At 46.5% G+C, this 22,843-nt stretch overlaps 2 protein-coding genes across 3 annotated transcripts in view; both read left to right on the top strand.

The window, feature by feature from the left end:
* Positions 1 to 22,843, top strand: part of LOC119379499 (actin-binding LIM protein 3) — a 618,577-nt gene that overhangs the window by 31,119 nt on the left and 564,615 nt on the right. The window lies entirely within an intron of this gene.
* LOC125756941 (uncharacterized) lies at positions 20,158 to 22,478 on the top strand. Its single transcript, XM_049412004.1, has 5 exons — positions 20,158 to 20,509; positions 20,608 to 20,896; positions 20,970 to 21,143; positions 22,125 to 22,220; positions 22,270 to 22,478. The coding sequence occupies exons 1-5, from the start codon at positions 20,401 to 20,403 to the stop codon at positions 22,448 to 22,450; spliced, it is 849 nt and encodes a 282-aa protein (XP_049267961.1). The 5' UTR covers positions 20,158 to 20,400; the 3' UTR covers positions 22,451 to 22,478.

Below are 22,843 nucleotides of genomic sequence, written 5' to 3'. Positions count from 1 at the left end.
TGTCTCCCCCTCACGCGTTTGCCATCTCTTGGAATCCAGTCAGTTACCCTTAAAGGGACCGACAACTGATTTTTCTCGACCCAGTTTTTTACGGCGCGACAGGAAGCTCACCCTTCGTAGCGTTTGTAGCTGCAGTGGTTTATCCGAAAAGCCCGTAGTTATTTTATAAGCAGTATTTTTCGATCTGAAAGGCTCCAAACACGCATGAAGGCTTGCTCCAGCAACGCTGAGAATTGATAGCGATGCCGCTAGCCCTTGTGAAAGCTGTCGTTGTTCTGCTTTCGCAGGAGTTACTGTAACTATGCTTAACCACCTTTATTTTGAGCTTTCCAACCATTTTTGAAAATAGCAAGCTGTCACAATGAGATGTGTGGCTTTATACACCTTCCCGGTATTTGTACAGCGTTGTGTGCGCCTGCGCCCAAGGTTGCCTGCGCCTGTTTCATGGATGGCTTCTCCCGACGTCGTTACTCTCTCGATACACGAGCCAAGCCAAGTAATCGAAAACGTAACTGTGCATATGCACGGCCGCACCGAGTAGCAGCGCGCGTCATTTTTGAGACGAAGTGTAGGCAGCAAAACTCTGTCGCTCCAAAATCTTAGCGACCTGGTAACGGCGTGCACGGTTGCATGAGCACGCTGAAAAGTTGCTCAAGACGCGCTGACGAGCACGGGATCATTACGTCACGCGAAGGAAGCGCCACTTTAATGCATACTACTAACGCAGGCCTATATGTACGTTATTATGGACTAATACCTTTTAATATAAAGAAACGAACAATATTTCAATACTAACAAAAAAATCGTCGACCGCGTACAGCAATCAACGGTCTCGTGGCCGTCTTCATCGGATCGTTCATGTTTTTTCTGCCAGAGGCGCCACAAGTCATTTCTCGCGACTTTCAATTAAGAATTAAAAATATAAATCCATCTCGCACGAAAAAAACAGGGTTGGTTTGAGTCAGTGCAACGGACAATCTTTACATCAGTGGAGTCAACTCATTTCATATTCTGGGCAGTTGTCGGTCCCTTTAATGACCACCGGTTATCCCGCCGACGTGCTACGTGCCCGGCCCATATCCATTTCTTCTTCTTGATTTCAACTATGATGTCATTAACCCCCGTTTGTTCCCTGACCCACTCTGCTCTCTTCCTGTCTCTTAAGGTTACACCTATCATTTTCCTTTCCATCGCTCGCTGCGTCGTCCTCAATTTAAGTTGAACCCTCTTTGTAAGTCTCCAGGTTTCTGCTCCGTAGGTAAGTACCGGTAAGATGCAGCTGTTATATACCTTCCTCTTGAGGGATAGTGGTAGATTACCATTCATGATTTGATAATGCGTGCCGAATGAGCCCCAACCCATCCTTATTCTTCTAGTTATTTCACTCTCATGGTTCGGCTCCGCGGTTACTACCTGTCCTAAGTAGACGTACTCCTTTACAACTTCCAGTGTCTCGCCACCTATCGCAAAGCACTGTTCTCTACCAAGATTGTTCCACATTACTTTAGTTTTATGCATATTAATTTTCAGACCTACTCTTCTACTTTCCGTATCCAGTTCAGTAATCATGAGCTGCAATTCGTCTCCCGCGTTACTCATCAATGCAGTGTCATCAGCGAATCGTAGGTTACTGAGATACTCTCCATTAACTCTTATCCCTAGCTCTTCCCAATCTAGGGCCCTGAAAACCTCCTGTAAACACGCGGTGAATAACATTGGAGAGATCCTGTCTCCCTGCCGTACGCCCTTCTTTATTGGGATTCTGTCGCTTTCTTTATGGAGGACTATAGTGGCTGTGGATCCGCTGTAGATTTCTTCCATTATGTTTATATAGGCTTCGTCGATGCCTTGATTCCGCAGTGCCTGCATGACTGCTGATGTCTCCACCGAATCAAATGCCTTCTCGTAATCTATGAAGGCTATATATAGGGGTTGGTTGTATTCCGCGCATTTCTCTATCACCTGATTGATAGTATGAATATGGTCTATTGTTGAGAATCCTGTACGAAATCCTGCCTGGTCCCTTGGTTGATTGAACTCCAATGTCGTATTAATTCTGTTAGCAATTACTTTTGTAAATAGCTTGTAGACAACCGACAGTAAGCTTATGGGCCTGTAATTTTTCAGGTCTTTGACGTCCCCTTTCTTATGGATCAAGATGATGTTGGCATTCTTCCAAGATTCTGGTATCCTCCCCGTCGAGAGGCACTTCGTATACAGGGTGGCCAGTTTCTCTAACATAATCTCTCTGCCGTCTTTCAACAGGTCTGATGTTACCTGATCCTCACCAGCTGCTTTGCCTCTTTGCATTCCCTTTAGGGCTTTCTTTACTTCTCCTGTCAATACTGGTGGGATGTCAGATTCCTCTGCGCTATTACTCCTTCTTACGTTATCATCCTGAATGGCTCGGCTGCTGTACAGATCTCTGTAGAACTCTTCCGCTACCTCAACTATTCTATCCATATTGTTTGTGACCTTGCCTTCCTTATCCCTTAATGCATACATCTGATTTTTGCCTATGCACAGTTTTGTCTTCATAGCTTTGAGGCTTCTTCCGTTCTTTAGAGCATGCTCAATTCTCTCCATATTATACTTTCTTATGTCGGCTACTTTACGCCTATTGATTAACTTCGAAAGCTCCGCCAGCTCTATTTTGTCTGTTGCATTTGAGGCTTTCATAGCTTGACGTTTCTTAATGAGGTTTTTCGTCTCTTGGGATAACTTACCAGTGTCCTGTCTAACAACTGTACCCCCGACTTCCACTGCACACTCCTTGATGATACTAGTCAGATTATCATTCATTGCGTCAACGCTAAGGTCGGTTTTCTCGGTTAGATCACACAATTAGATCACACAGTGCTAGCTCAGCGCGAGTGGAACCTCACAAGCATTCGTGATGGCTGGCGCAACCATAACAATATGGCAATGGAATTGCAGAGGCTTCGGTCGAAAACGCCGAGCTCTGGAATACGTAATCCAAAATCACCAAATTAAGCCTGATATCCTGGCCCTCCAGGAAACGAGAGTTGAGGCTAAACTATCTGGCTTTACAGCCTATAATGAAATCCCACCCGCAGGCGTCTCTCCGGCCACAGCACTCATGATCCACAGAAATTTAACGGCTAATCGAATAGACTTAGAATGCGACGCATTATCTTATACCTTTGTCGAAATTCTACCAAAGCGCCGATCCGATCAAAGCTTATACATTCTAAACGTATGTAGCCCCCCAAAAGACAAGAGCCAAGCTGCGTCCAAACTAATGGATAAAGCCTACAAATACGCTAACAGAGCCCCACTTGTAGTGCTCGGTGATTTTAACGCCCAACACTCGGCTTGGGGCTATCAAAAATGCGAAAAGAAGGGTACACAGATCTGGCAGACTGCTCAAAATCTCGGCTTTACCCTGCTAAACGACCCGGAACGCCCTACGCGCATAGGTAATAGTGTTAGCCATAACACTTCACCCGATTTAACTTTCGTGAGAAACATTGAGCATGTCACATGGGAGAATACGGAGGCAAATGTGGGAAGCGATCACTACATTTTGACCACCACAATTTCCTCTAAGGGCTATAGAAGATATAGGCCTAAAGTTAAGCACACGAGGTGGGACTCTTTTCGTTATATCCGCAGTAAACATAAACCTGCGTCGATCACCAACCTCGAAGAGTGGGTGTCCACCCTCGTGCAAGATGCACATAGTGCAACCACGGAGGTGGAAACTGAGGAAGACGGTCCGATCCCAGACGCTAGGCTAGTCCACCTGTGGCAAGCTCAGAAAAGCCTTCAAAAACGATGGCCCATGCACAAACACAACAGAAATCTTCGTAAGCGAATCGCTCACATCGAAAGAGAGATTGAGCAATACTCCCAACAGCTCAGTAAAGAGCACTGGCATCAAATGTGTGATCGTTTAAACGGGCAGCTAGGATGCAAGAATACGTGGTTCCTCCTCAAACACCTAATCGATCCTAATCAGACCAAAACAACATCGCAGAAAAACCTACAGAGGGTAGTGCACTCCTTTCCAGGTGACAATGATTCGCTTATTAAAGAGCTCAAGGAACGTTACTTTAACACTACCACGGATCTCCCAACAATAGATACCTATACCGGGGAAAACAACGAGGTACTCGATAGAGATATTACGGAATCCGAGGTTAGGGCAGTCCTAAACCAAATCAAAAGCACGGCAGCAGCCGGTGAAGATAGAATCACTAATAAAATGCTGCGCAATTTAGACGACAACTCTGTAAAGCAGGTCACCGAGCTCTTCAACAACCACTGGAATGAGGGAACAATACCGACCAGTTGGAAGCACGCTAAAGTAATTTTCATACCCAAGCCAGGCAAAAAGCTAGATCTGGAAAACCTCCGTCCTATTTCTCTAACTTCGTGTCTCGGTAAAGTTATGGAGCACGTTATCTTAAACAGACTCAATGAATACGTAGAAAGAGAGAAGCTCTTTCCGGATACCATGATCGGTTTTAGGCCAAATCTATCCACACAGGATATCATGTGGCAAATTCAAAACGACATTCTCCATCCAGGTCCCATTAGAGCTACACGCACTATTCTCGGACTGGACGTTAGCAAAGCCTTTGACAACGTGTCCCACGAATCGATCCTAGCCAATTTATCCGAAATGAATGTAGGACAGCGAATGCATAGCTACATTGCGGATTTCCTTAAAGAAAGGACAGCCGAGTTTCACCTAGGGGAAGTTACGAGTGGAAAGTTCCTTTTAGGAACCAGGGGCACTCCTCAGGGTGCGGTCCTCTCGCCTTTCTTGTTCAATGTCACCATGCGAACTCTCCCCTCCCTCCTAGGGAAAATACCGCTTATCAAGCACTCTATATACGTGGATGATATCACCATTTGGACTAACAGTGGATCGGATGGGGAAATCACAGATGCACTCCAAAAAGCAGCTGACACGGTGCAGAGCTTCGTCCGGCATAACGGACTTGCGTGCTCTCCTAAAAAATCTGAATTACTAATTATTAGAAACAAATCTGCCAAAACTGGGACGGCGGGAGATGCGGTTACCCCCATAAAGGTGATTATGGAGGATGGACCAGTCCCGCCAGTCTTAACGATACGAGTCCTAGGAATGCTGGTGCAGCACAATACGCACAATTCTGAGGAGATAGCGAGGCTGCAAGCCACGGCCCGCCAGATATGCGGCCTGCTTAGGCGCGTAGCCACGCGACATCACGGAATGAAGGAGGGAGACCTATGCCGGCTGACTGAAGCCTTCCTGGTCAGCCGCATTGTATACTCCTTCCCATACTACCACCTACGCCTTTCGGATAAAGCAAAAATCAACAGCATAATACGTACTGCATATAAGGCGGCTCTAGGACTCCCTAAGTATGCCAGCACTGAACAAATGCTCAACTTGGGCATCTACAATACCCTTGAAGAGCTTATTGAGGCTCACAAAATAGCACAGCAGGCCCGTTTATCTCGCACGGAGGTGGGTAGGGAAATATTACACAATCTGGGGTTGAACCCCCTCATGGAATCAGCGGGAAGAATTCCATTGCGGCAGGCTATTAGGCGTCGTTTGGTAGTGAAGCCAATTCCGAAGAACATGTTAGCAGGTAGACATGAGGGAAGGCGGTCTGCCAGAGCTAGGGCCCTGCAGGACAAGTATTACAACGACAAAACTGCAGTGTACGTAGATGCAGCAAAACAGAACGAACAGCTCTACGTAGTGAGTGTAGTGACCGGAGAGAGGCGAATCTTAAGCGCTGCTTCTGTTAAAGTCCCATCCGCTCTGGAGGCGGAAGAAACTGCCATCGCGCTGGCCATCACGAGCACTTCCGCTCGGACGGTCATAAGCGATTCTAAACGAGCAATAACGAATTTCGCTAAAGGCAGCGTAGCCGTCCCTGCAGCAAGGATCCTTAAAAAAGACCGGGGAGAAGCAACCGTCGAGCTTGTGTGGGTCCCTGCCCACTCGGGGAACCCGGGGAATGAGGAGGCGCATCGTGTATCCCGAGGTCTAACTAACCGGGAGGTGCGACCCTCGGACCCTATTTTCCCGGGTGAGGCACTGTTTTCTTATAATGACGTCACTAAGTACTACGCAAACGAACGGAGGCTTTACCCTCCGCCAGATGACGACCTCACGAGAGCGCAGGCCACAATCCTACGCCGCATACAAACGCACTCTTTCACCAGTCCTCATATACTGGCAATTATCACGAACGGAGAATTCGAACCAAACTGTCAAAATTGTACTCAAAATGCACTAGCTACCCAAGATCACATCTTGTGGGGATGCGGGGGTTTTCCCCCTCCAAAATCGCTCCTACCAGCTCCCTCAAAATTAACATGGGATGAACTTATCAGAACTCCCGACCGGGAGAAACAGCTGGCCATCGTTTCCTGGGCCGAAAGAGTCGCTTCCCGCGTGGAGCCACCCTGAGGCGTCAGTTGACTCTTAGTCAAATAAAGTTGATACCACCACCACCTTCCCTGTCAAGGGAGTGGTGCATGTGGTTAGTACACCGTAACGATGTCAAGCCTTGCTAATACTAGAGAAGTCTCAGCACCTGTCCTGAACATTTGTTGTGTGTTGGGGACTACTTTAGATGGCATGAAGGCTAGTATTTTCTACTGTATAATACTACAGTTAAAACTCGATCTAACAAAATCTGATTTTATGTAGTTCCCAATATTGCACGCTTGAAGTTTCTATACCAACTCTATAACAAAACATTAAACCTAGATCCAACTTTGTACTTGTACCTCCCAGCCCGAGTGTCACCGCGTATCAATCATCCATATGTTATTTTACCCTATGCCACGAGAATTGATGTGTTCAAATTTTGATTTCTGCCTCGTACAATTATTGACTGGAACAAGCTTGATGCCAGTGTATTTATTGATTGTGAATCAGCTGAAGTTTTTCAGCGTCATTTGGAAATGATTTGTACATAATATTGTATTTAATATTGTATATTGCACTTTCCCACCCCTGTAACAGCACGTGAAGGCTTACAGTATTGTAAATAAATAAAATAAATAAGGAAGAAATTTAAATTCCCCGGCAGGTACTCACAAGGGTCAACATTGTTTTCAATCCGAGTTAACGAAACTAACTTGGAAGTTTTTGCTCTGAAATATATTAGTAAAAAGAAGCGCTATTTTTTGTTTACAAAGATGGCCTTTTTTTTTTGTCATGCGTGGGCACTGAAGCTATTGCGTTAAAACATGTCACCCATAGTCACGAGCCTGGTTTTATTTTGACAAGGCCACACGCCACCAACATGCACGGAACAGTGGACTCAACAATCGTGCTGTTACGTACCGTGGGTGGCGGTGGTTTAGTGTTCCTCTCAATGCTCCCACAGGAACACTACTGTGTGCTTTTGTTATTTTGCTCGCATGAGGCGTGCGAAAACAGCCGGAGCTGTTTTTATGCCAAAGGGCATGAACACAAAATGGTATAGTCCAGATATACTGGAAAAGGCTGTTTTTTCCCGGCTGTCCATAGCCATGGGCACTTGCTAATAGCCCTTGGTGAAGTCAAATTTTGAGCAAAATTTGCATCGACCAGCAAGGGCAAGAACCACGTCTATACGCGGTATTGGTTCACCATCTGCAATCAGGATCTTATTTAGCTCTCTGAAGTCGATGCATAAACGAATCGTGTTGTCAGGTTTCTTGACAACTACGATGGGAGCATGGTATGGTGACTGTGACCTTTCAATTATGCCCAACTTTAGCATCTCTTGGACTTCTTTCTCGATGCTTTCCCGCAGAGCTAGTGGGATGGGATACTGCGGAACATGTATAGGTTTATCGGATGTCAAGCGTAGTGTGCAATCTACTAGGTCAGTCTTTCCTGGAAGGTCCGAAAAGATGATCTCAAATTCTTTGAATAAATCAAGCACCTCGGAACGCTGTTCAACACTCAGATTCCCTGATAATTTCACATCATCCGCAGTCTGTGTGCGAAATAAGCTAGGATAAGGAATCTCGTGTGAGCTTTCTTCGCTTGACATTACCTCGTTCGCTTCCGGTGGCCCTTGGTCGACTTCGGTTATGACCGACACCTGCTGCACTGGTAAAGGTTCGCGTTACTCGTACTTTTTTAGCATATTGATGTGGAAAATTTTTCTTTTTCCACTTATTGCGAGAACGTAGTCGACCTCATTCTTGCGCTCGACGACTTCAAATGGACCTTTCCATTGCATGAGCAGTTTGTTGGAATCTGTCGGCAAAAGAAGTAGCACTTTATTCCCAACGTTTAGCTTCCGAGGACGGCTTTTGCGGTTGTAGTAAGTCTTTTGTTTTGCACGTGCTTTTTCCAATTCATCATGCGCAAGCTTGCATGTCTCTTCCAGGCAGTTTCGAAGGTCGACCAAGTAGGTATATGTAGTGCGAATTTCGCCGTCGATGTCTTCATTGCTCCACAGCTCCTTCAGTAGCGTCAGTGGTCCTCGCACGTGACGACCGTAAATTAACTGAAAAGGCGAGAAGCCCAAGCTCGCTTGCGGCACCTCTCTGTAAGCGAAAAGGAGTAGGCGAGGTACCTGTCCCAGGAACGCGGTTTTTCCTGGCACATCCTCTTCAGCATCATCTTCAGCGTCCCATTAAACTTCTCGACGAGCCCATTTGCCATGGCATGGTAGGGGGTCGTTCGCAGAAACTTGATGGCAAGAAGACAGCCCACCTCTCCCATGAGTTCCGCTGTGAAACTTGTTCCTTGGTCTGTTACGATTTCCTTCGGTAAACCGACTCGAGAGAAAATCTCAATCAGTCCTTCTGCTACATGCACAGCACCGGTTGCGGGGAGTGCAATGGCATCCGCATATCGGGTGGCAAAGTCGATAAGAGTTAAAATATAGCGGTTGCCACGGTCCGACCTCGGTGAGAACGGACTGATTAAATCGACCGCAACACGCTCAAAAGGCGTACGATTGACAGGCATGTTGCCCAGAGGCGCAACACCAATTTTACCTTTTGGTGTCGTTCGCTGACACTTATCGCAGGACTTGACGAACCGTTTCACATCGCCATGCAGATCCGGCCAGTAAAAATCTGCTAGGATCCGATCTGTCGTGCGCCGAATGCCTTGGTGCCCTGCCATAAGGCTTTCATGGCCGACTTCGAGGATATGCCTTCTGAAGCTCTTCGGCACGACGAGCTGTCTAAACGTCCTGCCTGTCGCAAGACGGTACTGTCGGTAGAGAAGTCCACCTCTTTCAAGAAACGAATAACCGTGGCCTTTCGGTAACTTGAAGTCTTTACCGACTTTAGCAAACACGGCTTTCAATGTTTCATCGTTCTGCTGTTCTTCTGAGAACTGGTCTTTTGTTACGTCGCACCACTTTATCTTCGGCACAGACAATAGCGTTATTTTGCTCTTGTGAGGTTCAACTGTAGCGGAAACATAGTGAGGATACTCCTCGGCTTCCACGCTGCAGTTCAGAGTCGCATTGCCCCTCTGGTCGACTGTAGGAGGCTTCCACTTATGATCCGGCTTGTGAGGATCTCTGACACCCGGTAGGTTACCATACAAAGTGCTGTTATCTCTCCCTTAAAGTATGGGGTGTTCACGGGAATATTGGCCTCTGGTACTTTTATAGCGGAACCGCCAATGAACAAGACTCTGCTACTCTTCCCGGTCAACCGTTGTTTCGGCACTAGGTCTCTTCGGATAATTGCAGTATTGCTGCCCGTATCTCGAAGAACCCTGACTGGTTTACCCAACACTTTGCCTTCAACTACTGGCATTCCTTGCACCAGAAATACTGGTATTCTTTCATCCACACTTGCATTAGGAGGGTAACGTTTCTTTCCTTTTTTCCCTCCGCCAGTATTGTCACTCGGAGAAAAACCGTAACGGTTCTCGTTCACTGCACATGCGGAACTTTTTTCTGTTTGTGCCTTCATGCTCGAGCACTCGTCGCTCTTGTGGCCACTTTTCCCACATACTCTACACTTTATTGCTTCTTTAGCTGGGTTCCGACATTCATGTGCTTGATGTCCCAGACGCTTGCATAGCATACACCTTGTCGGTGGTTTCTTTGGAGCATTATCGGGACTCTTGAAATCCTTTGAGTCGTCTGGACCCTTTCCGAGGTTTGATAAGTTTTGCGCTTCCATAAAGCGATCAGTAGCGTCAGCTAGCTGGTGGAGTGACTTGCACTCGCGTTCTTTCAAAAATATCGTTAGCTTTGGATGACAACAGCGGAGAAACTGTTCGGCGAGCATCTGGTCTCGAAGGCCATCAAATGTTCTGGGCACGTCAGCCATGTCAACCCAGTGGTCGAAGTACCCTGAGAGCCTCGCAGCTAACTGTCTCCCGGTTTCTCCATCTTCAGGTCGTGCCTTGCGAAATTTTTCTTGGTACCCTTGCGCAGTGAATCGAAACCTCTGCAACAAGGCTTTCTTTACCTTCTCATAGTCTAGAGAATCTGTGGCAGTAATTCGGCCAGTTACTGTCAACGCTTCACCACTCAAACACATGCTCACAGCTAATGCCCACTTTTCTTGTGGCCAGCCTTGTCCTGTTGCCACGCGTTCAAATCTTTGCAGGTATGCGTGCAAATCATCACGTCGCTCATCGAACAGCGGAAGCAATTTTTGTGGATTCAGTACTGCAGAGGAGCTACTCGGTGGAGCCATAGAATCAGAGTTAGCTAGCAACAACTTGTAGGTTTGGGCGAGTCGGTTCATGATGCGAAAACTAGAAGCAGCGCGAAAAAAACGACGACAAAAATAGGAACTTCATAATGCTATGAAAGGTCGAAAACAAATGATATGTAGTAGGGTACGGATTTGGGCTGGTTGGTGCATGACTTCAAGGAGCCTTCTCCCTTTTTCGTCCGCGCACTCGAAGATTGTGAAGCGCGGCATTGCCAGGGCCTGCATGAAGGCGGCGCTTGAGAGGTCCTGTGACCACCAGGTTGAGGAGAGTTTTTCTTGTCAATTAGCACGTTTGAAGCTGGCAGGTTTCCCGGAAACTGTATTGACCAGCATCGCTGAAAGCCTCCTTTCTAGCTTTAAGAACAGGGTCTCAGCAGCTGTGCAATCACCGACACACCCCCAGCAACCAGTTGCAGTCATCCCGTATGATCATCCGTAACACAGCGAATTCCATGCGCATCGCCATATTTGCATCGCGCGTCGCGCCATCTATCGCACACGCGACGAAACAACATGCGCGGGCTGCCACGCCAGCAGACGCTACACAGAGCGAACGTGAAACTTCCGAAACTCAGCCCGTTGGAGAGCGTGTTTCGCGTCTTTTCTCGCCTGGACATTTTCGCTGATTTTATTGGAACATCGAGAACATCTTCCTCATGCAAGTCCACAATGTATACAGTACGTGCTGAGTGGGCTGCGGAAGCAACCTCGTCAGATATATATACGTACGCTGTTACATTTGTAAAAAAACGTTCTCGCTGTAGTACGCGTGAATCTTAATTGCAGTGCAGCTCGTGAAAGAGTGAAACGATGTTTTGTTGCCTCAGATTACAAGTTGTGCACAAAGTTTTGTGAAAGCTCATCATTTCAGCATGCATCGCGTAATAATTAGAGTACGCTTTACGGGTAGTTTCGCGGAACGTAATTTTTGTTTCACGGGCGCTCTTACAATAATGCATCTTGCTCACAAAAGCGTGCTATCAGAGAGTATAACCTGAAGTATCGTTCAGCGATCCCTATTGGAAGCTTCCTGCGCTATTTTATTCTTGTAACGATGGTGCTTTACAAGCGAAACTGTGCTACTCTTAGTTAAGCCGGTTAGCTACGCCTGCGACGTAAATGACACTGGCGCGAGTACTGTTTACTTACGTGCCATGGTGTATTATGTGCAGCTGGATGACTCGTGTCCAAATAAATTTGGGGACATCAAACAGTGAAATGAAAGCACGAAATTCCGGCCAGCTGTTGAGGAGCACCGTGCCATTTATTATGTTTTGAAGACGAAATCTCGAAGGCGTGAATGCCATCAAAAGCACTAAAACTTAATACTACGTTGAAAGTGGCAAAGCATGCTGATTGCTTGTGCTTGAAAGCACTACCTTGCACTAGATTTTCGTCAAAGGAAACGCTCAAAGGTATGAAGTGCACCCCCACACAAAGCTCGCGCCTGCCTTCAACCCAGCTGCGTGTCACGCAAATTAGGTTCGCAAAATAAAATAGGTGGGCATCACACTGCAGAATACACGCTTTTAGTGTACTTACTCGCGCATTTTCACTCGGCCCCTAGTTTTTTTGCTTGAATCACGGTTATCCACTCGCGGCGAAGCTGAAAACACCGCACCGGCACAATTTCCGTGGCGCGTCGTAATCGTCGCAGACACCGCTAATATCCTCTTGTTGCGCGGCTTGTTTTGGCGTCCAAAGACGACGCAGTAGTGCCCAGACGAGCTCTTATACGCTGAAGCGGCGCGAACGGGTACTTTTTCGCACTTTAAAGCCTCAGAACTGCAGCTTGCCCCGTTTACTTGGTGCAGCCCGCGCGCGCCTTGGCAGCCCCGGTCAGCCCGGCGTCTGGGTGCGAGAGTATCCGCTCGGCTCGCCAGCAGCCTGGGTGCGAGACAGGCGTGCTCTGGTGGATATGTGGTGATTTTTCAATAAACATTCAGTTGGCAGTACAGCGCTAGTCCTGTTGTGTGTGTTCCTATTTTTGTCGTCGTTTTTTTCGCGCTGCTTCTAGTTTTCGCAGAGTTAGCTGTTGCATCTACCCTTGGAGCTCCTTCTTGAAGCTTTAGCTTCAGCTCAAGGATTTGCTTCGCTCTTTCATCTGCTTCCCTGCTCGCCTCTCGCTCAGCAGCACGTTCATCTCTTTGCCTCGCCTATTCTGCCTCAACCCACTTACGCAATTCTGCTCCACTCAATCCTAGCTGTGCCCCAACACCAGCTAATCTTTCGGTATCCATGATCAAAATAAGTTATGTGAATGTGCACTCGAGAGACGATAACTTCCTTCGGTGTTCTTACGAGCGAGATCCTGGCAGGCTCACCAGATTGTGATGTTAGTGTCAGGTTTGGGCCCAGGACCACTCAGCAAGGAACTGAATCGAAACACGAGTGCACACACACACACACACACACACACACACACACACACACACACACACACACACACACACACACACACACACACACACACACACACACACACACACACCACACACACACACACACACACACACACACACACACACACACACACACACACACACACACACACACACACACACACACACAACACACACACACACACACACACACACACACACACCACACACACACACACACACACACACACACACACACACACACACACACACACACACACACACACACACACACACACACACACACACACACACACACACACACACACACACACACACACACACACACACACACACACACACACACACACACCACACACACACACACACACACACACACACACACACACACACACACACACACACACACACACACACACACACACACACACACACACACACACACACACACACACACACACACACACACACGAGAATATATTTACAGAAAGACATAACGCTTAACGAATAACACTTAAAGTAGTAGAAACATGCAGTCCTAGCTGTATTCAATGTCTCTCTAAATTATAAGTGTCTCGCCGTGTTTTGATGTGGCTTGCTGGACGCCAGCGCCGATCGCTCGTGGGCTGTGCGCCGTCTGGCTCGTTGCCGTCCTAAATGTGCGTCGCACCACGCCATGACACGGTCTTCTGCCGCAGCAGCAGCAGTAGAGTATCGGTAGCTGCTTGGTAGCCCCGCAGCAGCTCTCCGCCGCCACGTTCGTCTCAGCAGCGCACCGGGGTCGCGCCAGCCACCCGGAACGGTAGCAGGAAGATCGGCCCACAGCAACGAAACTCGCAGCCCCTCTGGACGGCAGCCAGAACCACGGAACTCGCCTGGTCCCTGGGCCAGTCACCCAGCCGGAGTCCAGGTCTCGTTCACCGGTTGTCCAGCTGTCAGGAACGGCAGCCGGAACAGCAGTGGATCGCCTGGTCCCTGGGCCAGTCGCCCAGCCGGAGCCCAGGAACGGTAGAGCGCCTAGACGACGTTGTCTAGTTTCCCCGGACCAGACGTCCAGCCAAGAACTGACTGTCCTTGCATGCGCTGCCTCGAACCACCGCACCCACCACGTGGCACGCTTCGTTTTCCTCATCGCCCCCGCACGGCGAACACCGAGTTGTTTTTTTTTTCCGCGCCTCTGTATCATGACAGTGGTTTAATGCTTCCCACTCACTGCAAAGAGCTCGGCCATAATTTTTCATGCTCATCAGCCACATGCAGCATCAACAAAGGGCACATAATACCTTACAGATGTGTAGCAGGTACCTTATCTGCAGAAAGACTAATGGCGTAGTGGGTGCTGTCCTATTTCACAAAAATTGTGATTTGTGGCATAGTCGATACTTGCGGAAAGCCAACACTGCAAACACAGTTGGCCCTGTCCCAACACGAAGCTGCACTCAGAATTCGCATTAGGCAGTATCGTAATCGTCGGTGATTTTTTTTTTATAAGTTCACTCTAAATTCGTAAGAGCTTTTGAATTATTCGGCTTTATTCAAGAAAAGGAAAGGGTTATCTTGTTTTTGTGTGAGTTTTGTTGCACTGTGACCAAAGTTTTGTAAATTGAGTTGTCACTGCGGCGTCCACGTTTGTGGATGCCAGGCATACCGAGTTCATGTAAGAAGCTGATAGAATGCCACGTGGTAGTAAGACCTGCTTCGTTGCCGTCCGGCTGTATACAAAACATTATATGTTATATAGCTAAATATGCCTTTTAGAAGTTATGTTTAGAATTTATTTCCTTTATTTGAGACGTAGATTAAGTGACAAAGACATACATGCCATAATTTTCGAGCTGACAAGCGGAAGCGAATGTTCCGAATCGGCGATAGTAGCACGTCAAGAAGCAAAGGCCTCTTAAACAATGCTACTGCTGATGATGAAAGCATTCAGTTTGAACGTAATGATGATCAACGATGAAGTAGAACTGTGGGCAAGCATGGGCCTTGAATGGCGATAATGATGGTGGACATGAGGATTAACGTGTTGATAATGAACGATGATGATGAAAGTGTTGAATCGTTAGCAGGCGGCCACGTGAACGTTTATGGTGATGAAACATAGAAGTGACGATAAAGGCGTTGATTGCGGTAAGTAGTGATGATGATGAATAATGCGTTGGCATCTACGGTGAAGAAGGATGGTGGACCCAGTGTAACTGGTGCTCCCAGCATCAACATATATCGGCACTTGTTTTCTTCTAGAACTTCCAGGTTTGCAGTTTATTCCCACTTTCGTATGTAGTATTGTTGCATATAGTACGCAAAAAAATATTTACTTGCGCAACTAGCTTGACTGTGGGATACCAAAGGTTGATATTATCTTTACTATTAGTGAATAACATTACTACACTGGCAGTTGAACAGATGAGAAGAATGCTTATGTTGTGTGTTTAGGTGTTTGCCCTATGTGTACTCTTTCCTTGTCCCGTTGTTATAAGCACAGATTTAACCATTTTTCATCAAGCCGGTAGCCAACCTTAGTATCTTGGCTGCAGAGCATCTGACCACAGCAGTGGTCAGACTTCTAAATTGGGTGCTAAGGTTCACTGGATCCTTAGCACTCTCTTAAGTGGGCACAAAATGCATGACTGTTGGAACATGTAAGATGACTGCCTGCCGCCTGTACCTCTGTCCGTTGATGTCGGCCCAATCTTGCGGCCTGCACAGAAACAAGGCCTCCTGGACCTTATTCATTTGTTCTAAGACTATTTCTCTTTCCTCTCCAGAGTTGGTCATAAGCGATTGACGAACCATGGAAATATTACAGAGGTAATGGCCAGCCATAGAAAGTTTGCTAATAAGAACATTTCAGAGCCCTTCCACTATGTGAAAATGGAAGAGTGTTTTGTTTAAATGTATCTTCTCTCTGGGCATCTTCCGAAGATGGCTGTGCCCCCTGCTCCCGCTGTCTTCACTGTCTCGGCCCTTGTGGGACTAAATTTCATGCCTGCGGCCCGCTAGCTCAGGTCAGCTTGAGGTCCCTTGGTTACACGGTTACATTTTTTCCCTCTACAAATTTTCCAAGCACAGTAATACAATGGATATAATTAAGAAGAAAAATAAATATGCTATTGAGCCATAGGTATTCTAGCAAATTATGCTAAATAGCAGCACAGCAAAAATTCAGATACCAAAAGGTAGCACTGAATACTGCACCAAAACGTCCTAAAGTATGGCTTTCCTGCACACAATAAAAATATTCCAAACATGGAAGCTACAGAAAAGTCATCTTACTATGTCTGACCCTTTCGAAATAGGTGAAACCATGTCTGAAAGCGCTAAGATGTAAAAAAAAAATAATTTTTCTAAGGTTGGTGTGCCACTGGGTAAAGCAGGCTTTAAAAGTGGCATTTGTCTGGTAGGTAGTCAAGTTGCTTGTCTTGGTAGCATTTCTTGCGTATTCTCCGCTTTGTCAATCGGTAGGACTTCATGTGAATGTACTTGTTTGGGGACGTGTAGTTGTGGAAGCTCGACGATGCCCAAATATATCAGCTGGCAAATGAAATTCACCATCTCTGTGGCTGTGACTATTTCCTAAGAACCATCATCCTCAGAATAAAACTGCTTCTAAGGGATTTGCAACCGCGCATACTCATTTTTGTTAACACAAATCCTGTTTTTACTTCCACTGTGACAAACTTGGAGGATGCTTGGGCTTCGCTTTCAAGAGTAGAATGCAATAGCATAATCGTACCATGTTCGTATCGCAATCGCTAGCCTGGCTTCGCCTCTCGGTGAAGACCTAAACCATGCCGCAAGGAAAGCCAAAAGGGGGATGACCTCCGGCTCAAATATCCATAGATGCGGCCTGACGAAACACGGCCACAAGGCGGGGCGATGCTGTTTAAAAGTGCGCCCGTGGGCCCTTTGTGCCATCTTGTGGGTTATAGTCAAGCCGCTGAAGAACCTCCGAGGTGTATGTACCACCAATGCTAAATGGTTTGCACAAATAGCTCGGTGTTAGTATTCTAGAGAATGTATGCGTGGTGGCCGAGCGTCTAAACGCATAGTGCCATGTAGCTAGGGGTCGCAGGTTCGAATTCTCGGTCCTACTCGAATGGAAGATTTTTTATTACTTCTTTGTTTGCATCTACCTCGAATTTTTGCTCACGGACAACGCTGATTTTCGCTTACAACCAAAGCCGCTGCTGCCGCCGCCGACGACCCCGAAACTTTCTGCAAAACGTGCTCTTTAACCCTATGGTGTTAAAACAGATGCCCGAAATGGCAATTTTTCTTGTGACACATATCGCCTCACTGCGCAACACTACTCCGAGCTCACGGCTGAGTACCCTTCTAGGGCTGAAGAGCACTCTCTGCAGGCTGAAGGTGATGTCGCGAAATCTTCACCATATACTGTTGAGGCAGAAAAATCGCTTGTGGATGCAGCAGAATCGTCCAACATTTCCGAAAAGGTCTTGCTACCGGGTTGTCTGCCATCTTTGCGAACAAACCAAGCAAACCGCTACCTTTGAGTTGCTGTTAATAATCGCCACTGCTCGGGAAAAGAACAAACTGTGCAGGAAACGAAACATTAGTGTCATAGCAGGGAACAGCGCAGACACACGAGACAAGAGAGACTGACAGAACTTGGCGCTGCTAACAACATGAGCGTTTATTTCATGGGTCATTCCATGCCAACTGTCCTAACCTTGGCGCTCGACCACCTGCAATTTGCTTGAAAAAAATTGAGGACTATCTATCTGAAGAGAGAAGTCTTCCACCAATATATTTTTTGCGAAAAGATTTTTCAGTAGCGTAATGTTCATGTGAAGTTTTTGAGAAGCTCGAAACTATGACACAGAAAATAATTTATTAAAAATTTCGTTCTTTCGGAATTAGGCCGGGACAAATTTTTTTCTGCAGAACAATGATCGACTTTACACTTAAAAAATGTTTCGTCAATTTTGGTGCTACTGTGTTTTTTTTTTATATGGGCTTAATTATGAGAACTATGGTCTATGTTGGGACTTTTTTTCTGGAAACATTGCATTTAGTGAAAAGGAAAATTTTACGTTAGAAGATGGTCATAAAGTTGTACAATACGCGAAAAATACCGTATTTACTCGAATCTAAGCCGATGTTTTTTTCGAAAAAACGATGTGCGAAAGTGGGGGGGGGGTCGGCTTAGATTCGAGTACAATGAATATGTTTTTTTTACTTTCCTGGTCTTGCGAATTTCGGGGGTTGGCTTAGAATCGGGGCCGGCCTAGATTCGAGTAAATACGGTAGTTTTAGCCGCATATAGAGCGAAATAGTGCATACAGCCGGCGGCAAACCTTCAAAAAAGTTAGTTTTGGCCAATGTTCAGTCGTAAATTGAACATTGAGGTGGTCCTAGTAAAAATGCTCCAAATAGTGCATTTATTAGCAACGTGCCCTCCCTACAAAATGAGAAAGTTTTATCAAATTACTTTTTGTTTTAAGCAAGAAAAAAATTTTTGAAGTTCACTCCCACTTGTGTCTGCCCTTGCACACATTTTGTCCTCGCAGGAAAGCGTTTGAACAGTAACTACGACTTGCGTGGGTGTGAGCCTTCCTGCGCTGATAGGCGTACATCTAGGCAACAGAGTCGGCTTTTCTACGTGTTCTTTGAAGTGATTTATTAGCCAGCATTAGAAACGCGGAGACTACTAGAGTGCATTTCATTGGATGTCAATGTCCGCTGACAGCGGGCATAGCGTTCTCACGCACCTCAGTCAAGCGACACTGTTGTGTTCAATAGGCCGTTACCTGCGATAGGATTTAGTAATAGGGAAATACGCCGTCGTCATGAAAAGCATCGCTCGTGTAGGCTGGTGGATATGCTGCAATGTTTACCAACACAATCCCGTTCAAGCGAACGTTTCCTCGGCTATAAACATGTAGCAGACGAAAAAGGAAGACGTGCTTAGAGCAGACGCCCTAGCAGACGTGATTCTACCATGTCAATGCAAGGGTGGCAAATGTGTGCAAATGAATGGTGGATATCCTGAGAGCGGTTTACATATTGAGGAACGGATGCTCATCAGTCTGCGACACGTAGCAGTTGTGCCTGCCATTTCAGAAGCTGTTTTCATGTAATTGTTGAAGTTTTTTCATAGAAGCGTGCACTCAATCTCCTGCAGCGAGCCATGGGTGCACAGGCGAAGGTATGTTTGTTTTGTTTGCGGTTAAACCTACCCATTTGAGATCACGAATTTGTATTTCCTGTTTTGTGACGATCATCGTTGGGAAACTCGATGAACGTGAGCATTTTCTTTCAATAGCGCCTTAAAAATGCTACTCGTTCGTACTGGTGTTCCATGCATAAGACATTATACTTTTGATATTTCAAGCATATGCTTATTAATGAAGAAGTGTTCAAGAGTAGCTGTCAGTACTCATGTCTTAACCGTTTTTACAGCATTCAGTGTGTATAAATCATCACAGGAACTTCAAGGGGCCCTGCGACACTTTTGCGACTGCCTTATTTAGCACTGCAAATGCGTATAGTTATGAATGCCGAGACGAACGCAAAAAGAATTTATGCAAATTGGTGCACGAAAAGTGAAGTTATTAGTCCTCAAAGTTCAAAACTCAAGCAGACGACGATGAGAAACGTTTTTTTTGCATTTCACTCTCCCGCTGACGTCAAAGACCGGTTCCAATCACCGCGCGCGTCTTATAAAGACATACCGGAAATGTCACCTCATGGTGGCCTTCACACAGTACATTGCTACCCCTTTTTTTGACGGTGTTGTTACCATGCTTACAACAAACCACGTGCGTCAGCTAGCAGACGCTCCCATGATTTGTCGTGTAGTGCACAAACGAGTCTGGAAGACCTAACAGACCTCGAGCGCGAGTCCTTGCGACGCAGCGATTGCTTGCATGTCGTGTACGTCATTGCAAATTGAAAGTACGCACTATTTCGCTCTATATGCGGCTAAAACTATTTTTCGCACATTGTACAACTTCATGACCATCTTCTAACGGAAAATTTTCCTTTTCACTAAATTTAATGTTTCCAGAAAAAAAGTCCCAACATAGACCATATTTCTCATAAGGTCTATTCGATTCAGCCTAGGTTCTCTGCACCTTCTGCACCTTTTCACGGTGCGCTGCACCTCGCTCCTCGATTCCCCAAGGTACAGCGGCGCCCCCTGCACCACAGTCCTCGATTGTGCAGGGTGTAGGTAAGGTGCTGCCGCGGTGCCGCGAACCCTTGCACCTTCCAGCGAGAGGGTGCAGCATTTTGGTGCAGGTGCAGCCTCGCACACAAATCCCCTCGCGTGCCTGGCAGACAGCACTTGCAGACGACCAAAATGTCGGTGGTTGCAGAAATCGATGGTGTCTCCACAGAAATCTACCCGATTGTGGACGAGCTTGGGGTCATAATGCTAGACGGCGACGCCGAACTCTACGCAACAGCAGGTAAATTTATAGAAGTGATAGTATGCTTGAGAAGTTGTCCGCTCACATGCACGACCGCGACATTGCGTCGTTACCCTTTGTCTTTTTTTTTTTTTCAGATGGGAGAACATTGCGGGTGGTGTGTGCGTCGGGTCGCCTTACCGGCCTTACCACCGCTGACCCGACAAACGGGCGTGCTACGCCCGCTACTGCCGCTACGCCTACAACGCCGCAAAAATGCGCCATCCCGACAACGCAGGCGTCCACTCCAACAGCTGCCGTGCTCCCTCAGAGTCGCGCACGTTGCGACGACTCCGAAGAAGTGCTATGGAGCGGCCGACGGACGAGGTTTTTGATCCAAAAATACAAAGAGAATTTCGGCAATATCGGCAAGAAGGGAGGACTGAGGTAAGGCAGCGACGTGCACGTTGGTGACGAGTACGTGTGGATTAATTTGTGTACTTTTTTTTTTTGCACACAGGAACAAAAAGCAGCTCTTTTTGTACCTAACAGATGCCGTAAATGAGGAATTTGAGTGCTCATTGAGTGTTGTACAGGTGACAAATAAATGGAAATCTCTCGAGAGAGCATACAAGAGAGCCCGCGAAAACAACAAAAAGTCCGGCAGCGGAACTGCGGAGTGCAGGTTCAAAGAGTAAGTTTTCACTGTGCTAATTTTATTTTCTTTCTCGGTGCATAGTTCTGATAACGCCTAACTTATATCGTGTGATACTAGTGCATCGAAAAAAAAAAAAACACTTGCCCAGTGCATCGCACTTCCCACAAGTGGCTTTATTTTCTTTTCACTCCAGTCAGCATTTCCTCTTCATCGAGTTAATCTTCTCCCTTGCTGAAAAAGTTTATGCACCACAAAAATGTCCTAAGGTTAACCCCAATGTGCCCCGATAAAAGTTATCTTGTGAGACAACCTATACGTTACAAAATAGCTAGAGTTCTAAAAGTTTTTTAGAAAGCCCAAATTTCTGTCCATAAAATGGCAGAGCGAGTGCAAATTAAATTCCGTTAGCCAGCACTCATGCATCTCTCTGTCTCTCATTTCTTTCTACTGCATGTAACCAGTCACCTAAATGCACACTATGCTAAAGCATTAGAAAAGTCTGAGCATACACAACTAGCAACTAGCAAGATAACTGGAGCTTCAGGCTCCAGTTATCTTTGTCATTCATGTTACGGGAACTGTAAATAGGTCATTGTACCGCTGTAGGATGTGGTTACGGTTTCCACAAGTCATGTGGATTGGGCATAATTTGTTCGTATGTAGCACTACTTCATTTGCATGTATCAGCCTAGGGATCCTCTCTTGCACCGTTTGCCTGTTACGGATAGAATAAACTCAACTATCTGATTTCTCGCCTTTCTACTGCCTTTACAAAAAAAAAAAGAAAAAATTAAGAAAGAATGTTGTTGGAGCCCGAGTTTTCACGAGAGGACTTGTCTTTCTTCTTGTCGTAACTTCGGCTCAAGCGACATTCCCTGTTCAACAGTTCTCATCCTCGCAAGCATCCATTTTCTCCTACACTTCATTTCCTTCACATAGCGCGAGCGGCAGTGGAGGCAGAAGGGGCCTTGCCGAACACATACTAATGTTGTGATGCCATTCGCATTTAATTTTTAGGGAGATGTCGGACCTCATGGAAAAGCAACACCATGTAAGTCTGACTGTGACTTACACGCAGGGACGTAAAATGGTTCGAGAAGACAGGCTGGAAAAGTAAGTGTGATCATCAAAGGAAGGCTCCACTACAATACATCTGTTGCAGGGAACCAGAGGCTACAGTCTCCACTGCCCCAGTCAGCCAGGAATCAAGGGCACACCTGAAGTGCAACAGCGTAGGTCAAAAGGCCCGCCTTTGGTCCAGCTGCTGCGGAAGCTGGATGAAATTGAAAAAAACAGGGCTGCTCGTCATGCGGAGAAAATGGCCCTGTTTGAGCGCTTTGTGAGTGCATACGAGGCAAAAAAATAAATGTCTTGTTCTCATGCAATCTCGTTTCATGGCATTCATACAAATTGCATAGAAATGTGAAAGTGAGAGCTGCAACGCATGCGAAACACCAGATTTCAAGTCTCAACACTGCGTGTTTACAATGTTCTTGTGTAGGAGTTTACACAAACATACAAAACACTCAATCCGAGGTATCAGCTCTGTGTGTCGGCAACATTCTTGCATAGCAACTCACATAAGCATGCGAAACAGTCAATTAGAAGTCTCAACACTGCGTTTCAGCAATGTTCTTTCGTCGGAGTTCACACATAGTTCTAATAGCTGCAGTGCTTGTGATGGCTCCATCGTTTTCATTTTCAATGTCGTCTTCCCTGGGTAAATCCTCGCAGTT

Source organism: Rhipicephalus sanguineus, chromosome 1 (genome assembly GCF_013339695.2).
Source record: "Rhipicephalus sanguineus isolate Rsan-2018 chromosome 1, BIME_Rsan_1.4, whole genome shotgun sequence".
Classification (NCBI taxonomy): Eukaryota; Metazoa; Arthropoda; class Arachnida; order Ixodida; family Ixodidae; genus Rhipicephalus; species Rhipicephalus sanguineus.
Note: the sequence above shows the minus strand (reverse complement) of the source record. Positions and strands in the feature narration are given on the sequence as shown.

What these genes read in the sequence shown, in the direction of transcription:
- LOC125756941 (XM_049412004.1), top strand. Translation starts at nt 20,401, where the DNA reads ATGTCGGTGGTTGCAGAAATCGATGGTGTCTCCACAGAAATCTACCCG. An exon ending in CGAACTCTACGCAACAGCAG is followed by an intron (nt 20,510 to 20,607) that starts GTAAATTTATAG and finishes TTTTTTTTTCAG; the next exon opens with ATGGGAGAACATTGCGGGTG. An exon ending in GCGGAGTGCAGGTTCAAAGA is followed by an intron (nt 21,144 to 22,124) that starts GTAAGTTTTCAC and finishes TTTAATTTTTAG; the next exon opens with GGAGATGTCGGACCTCATGG.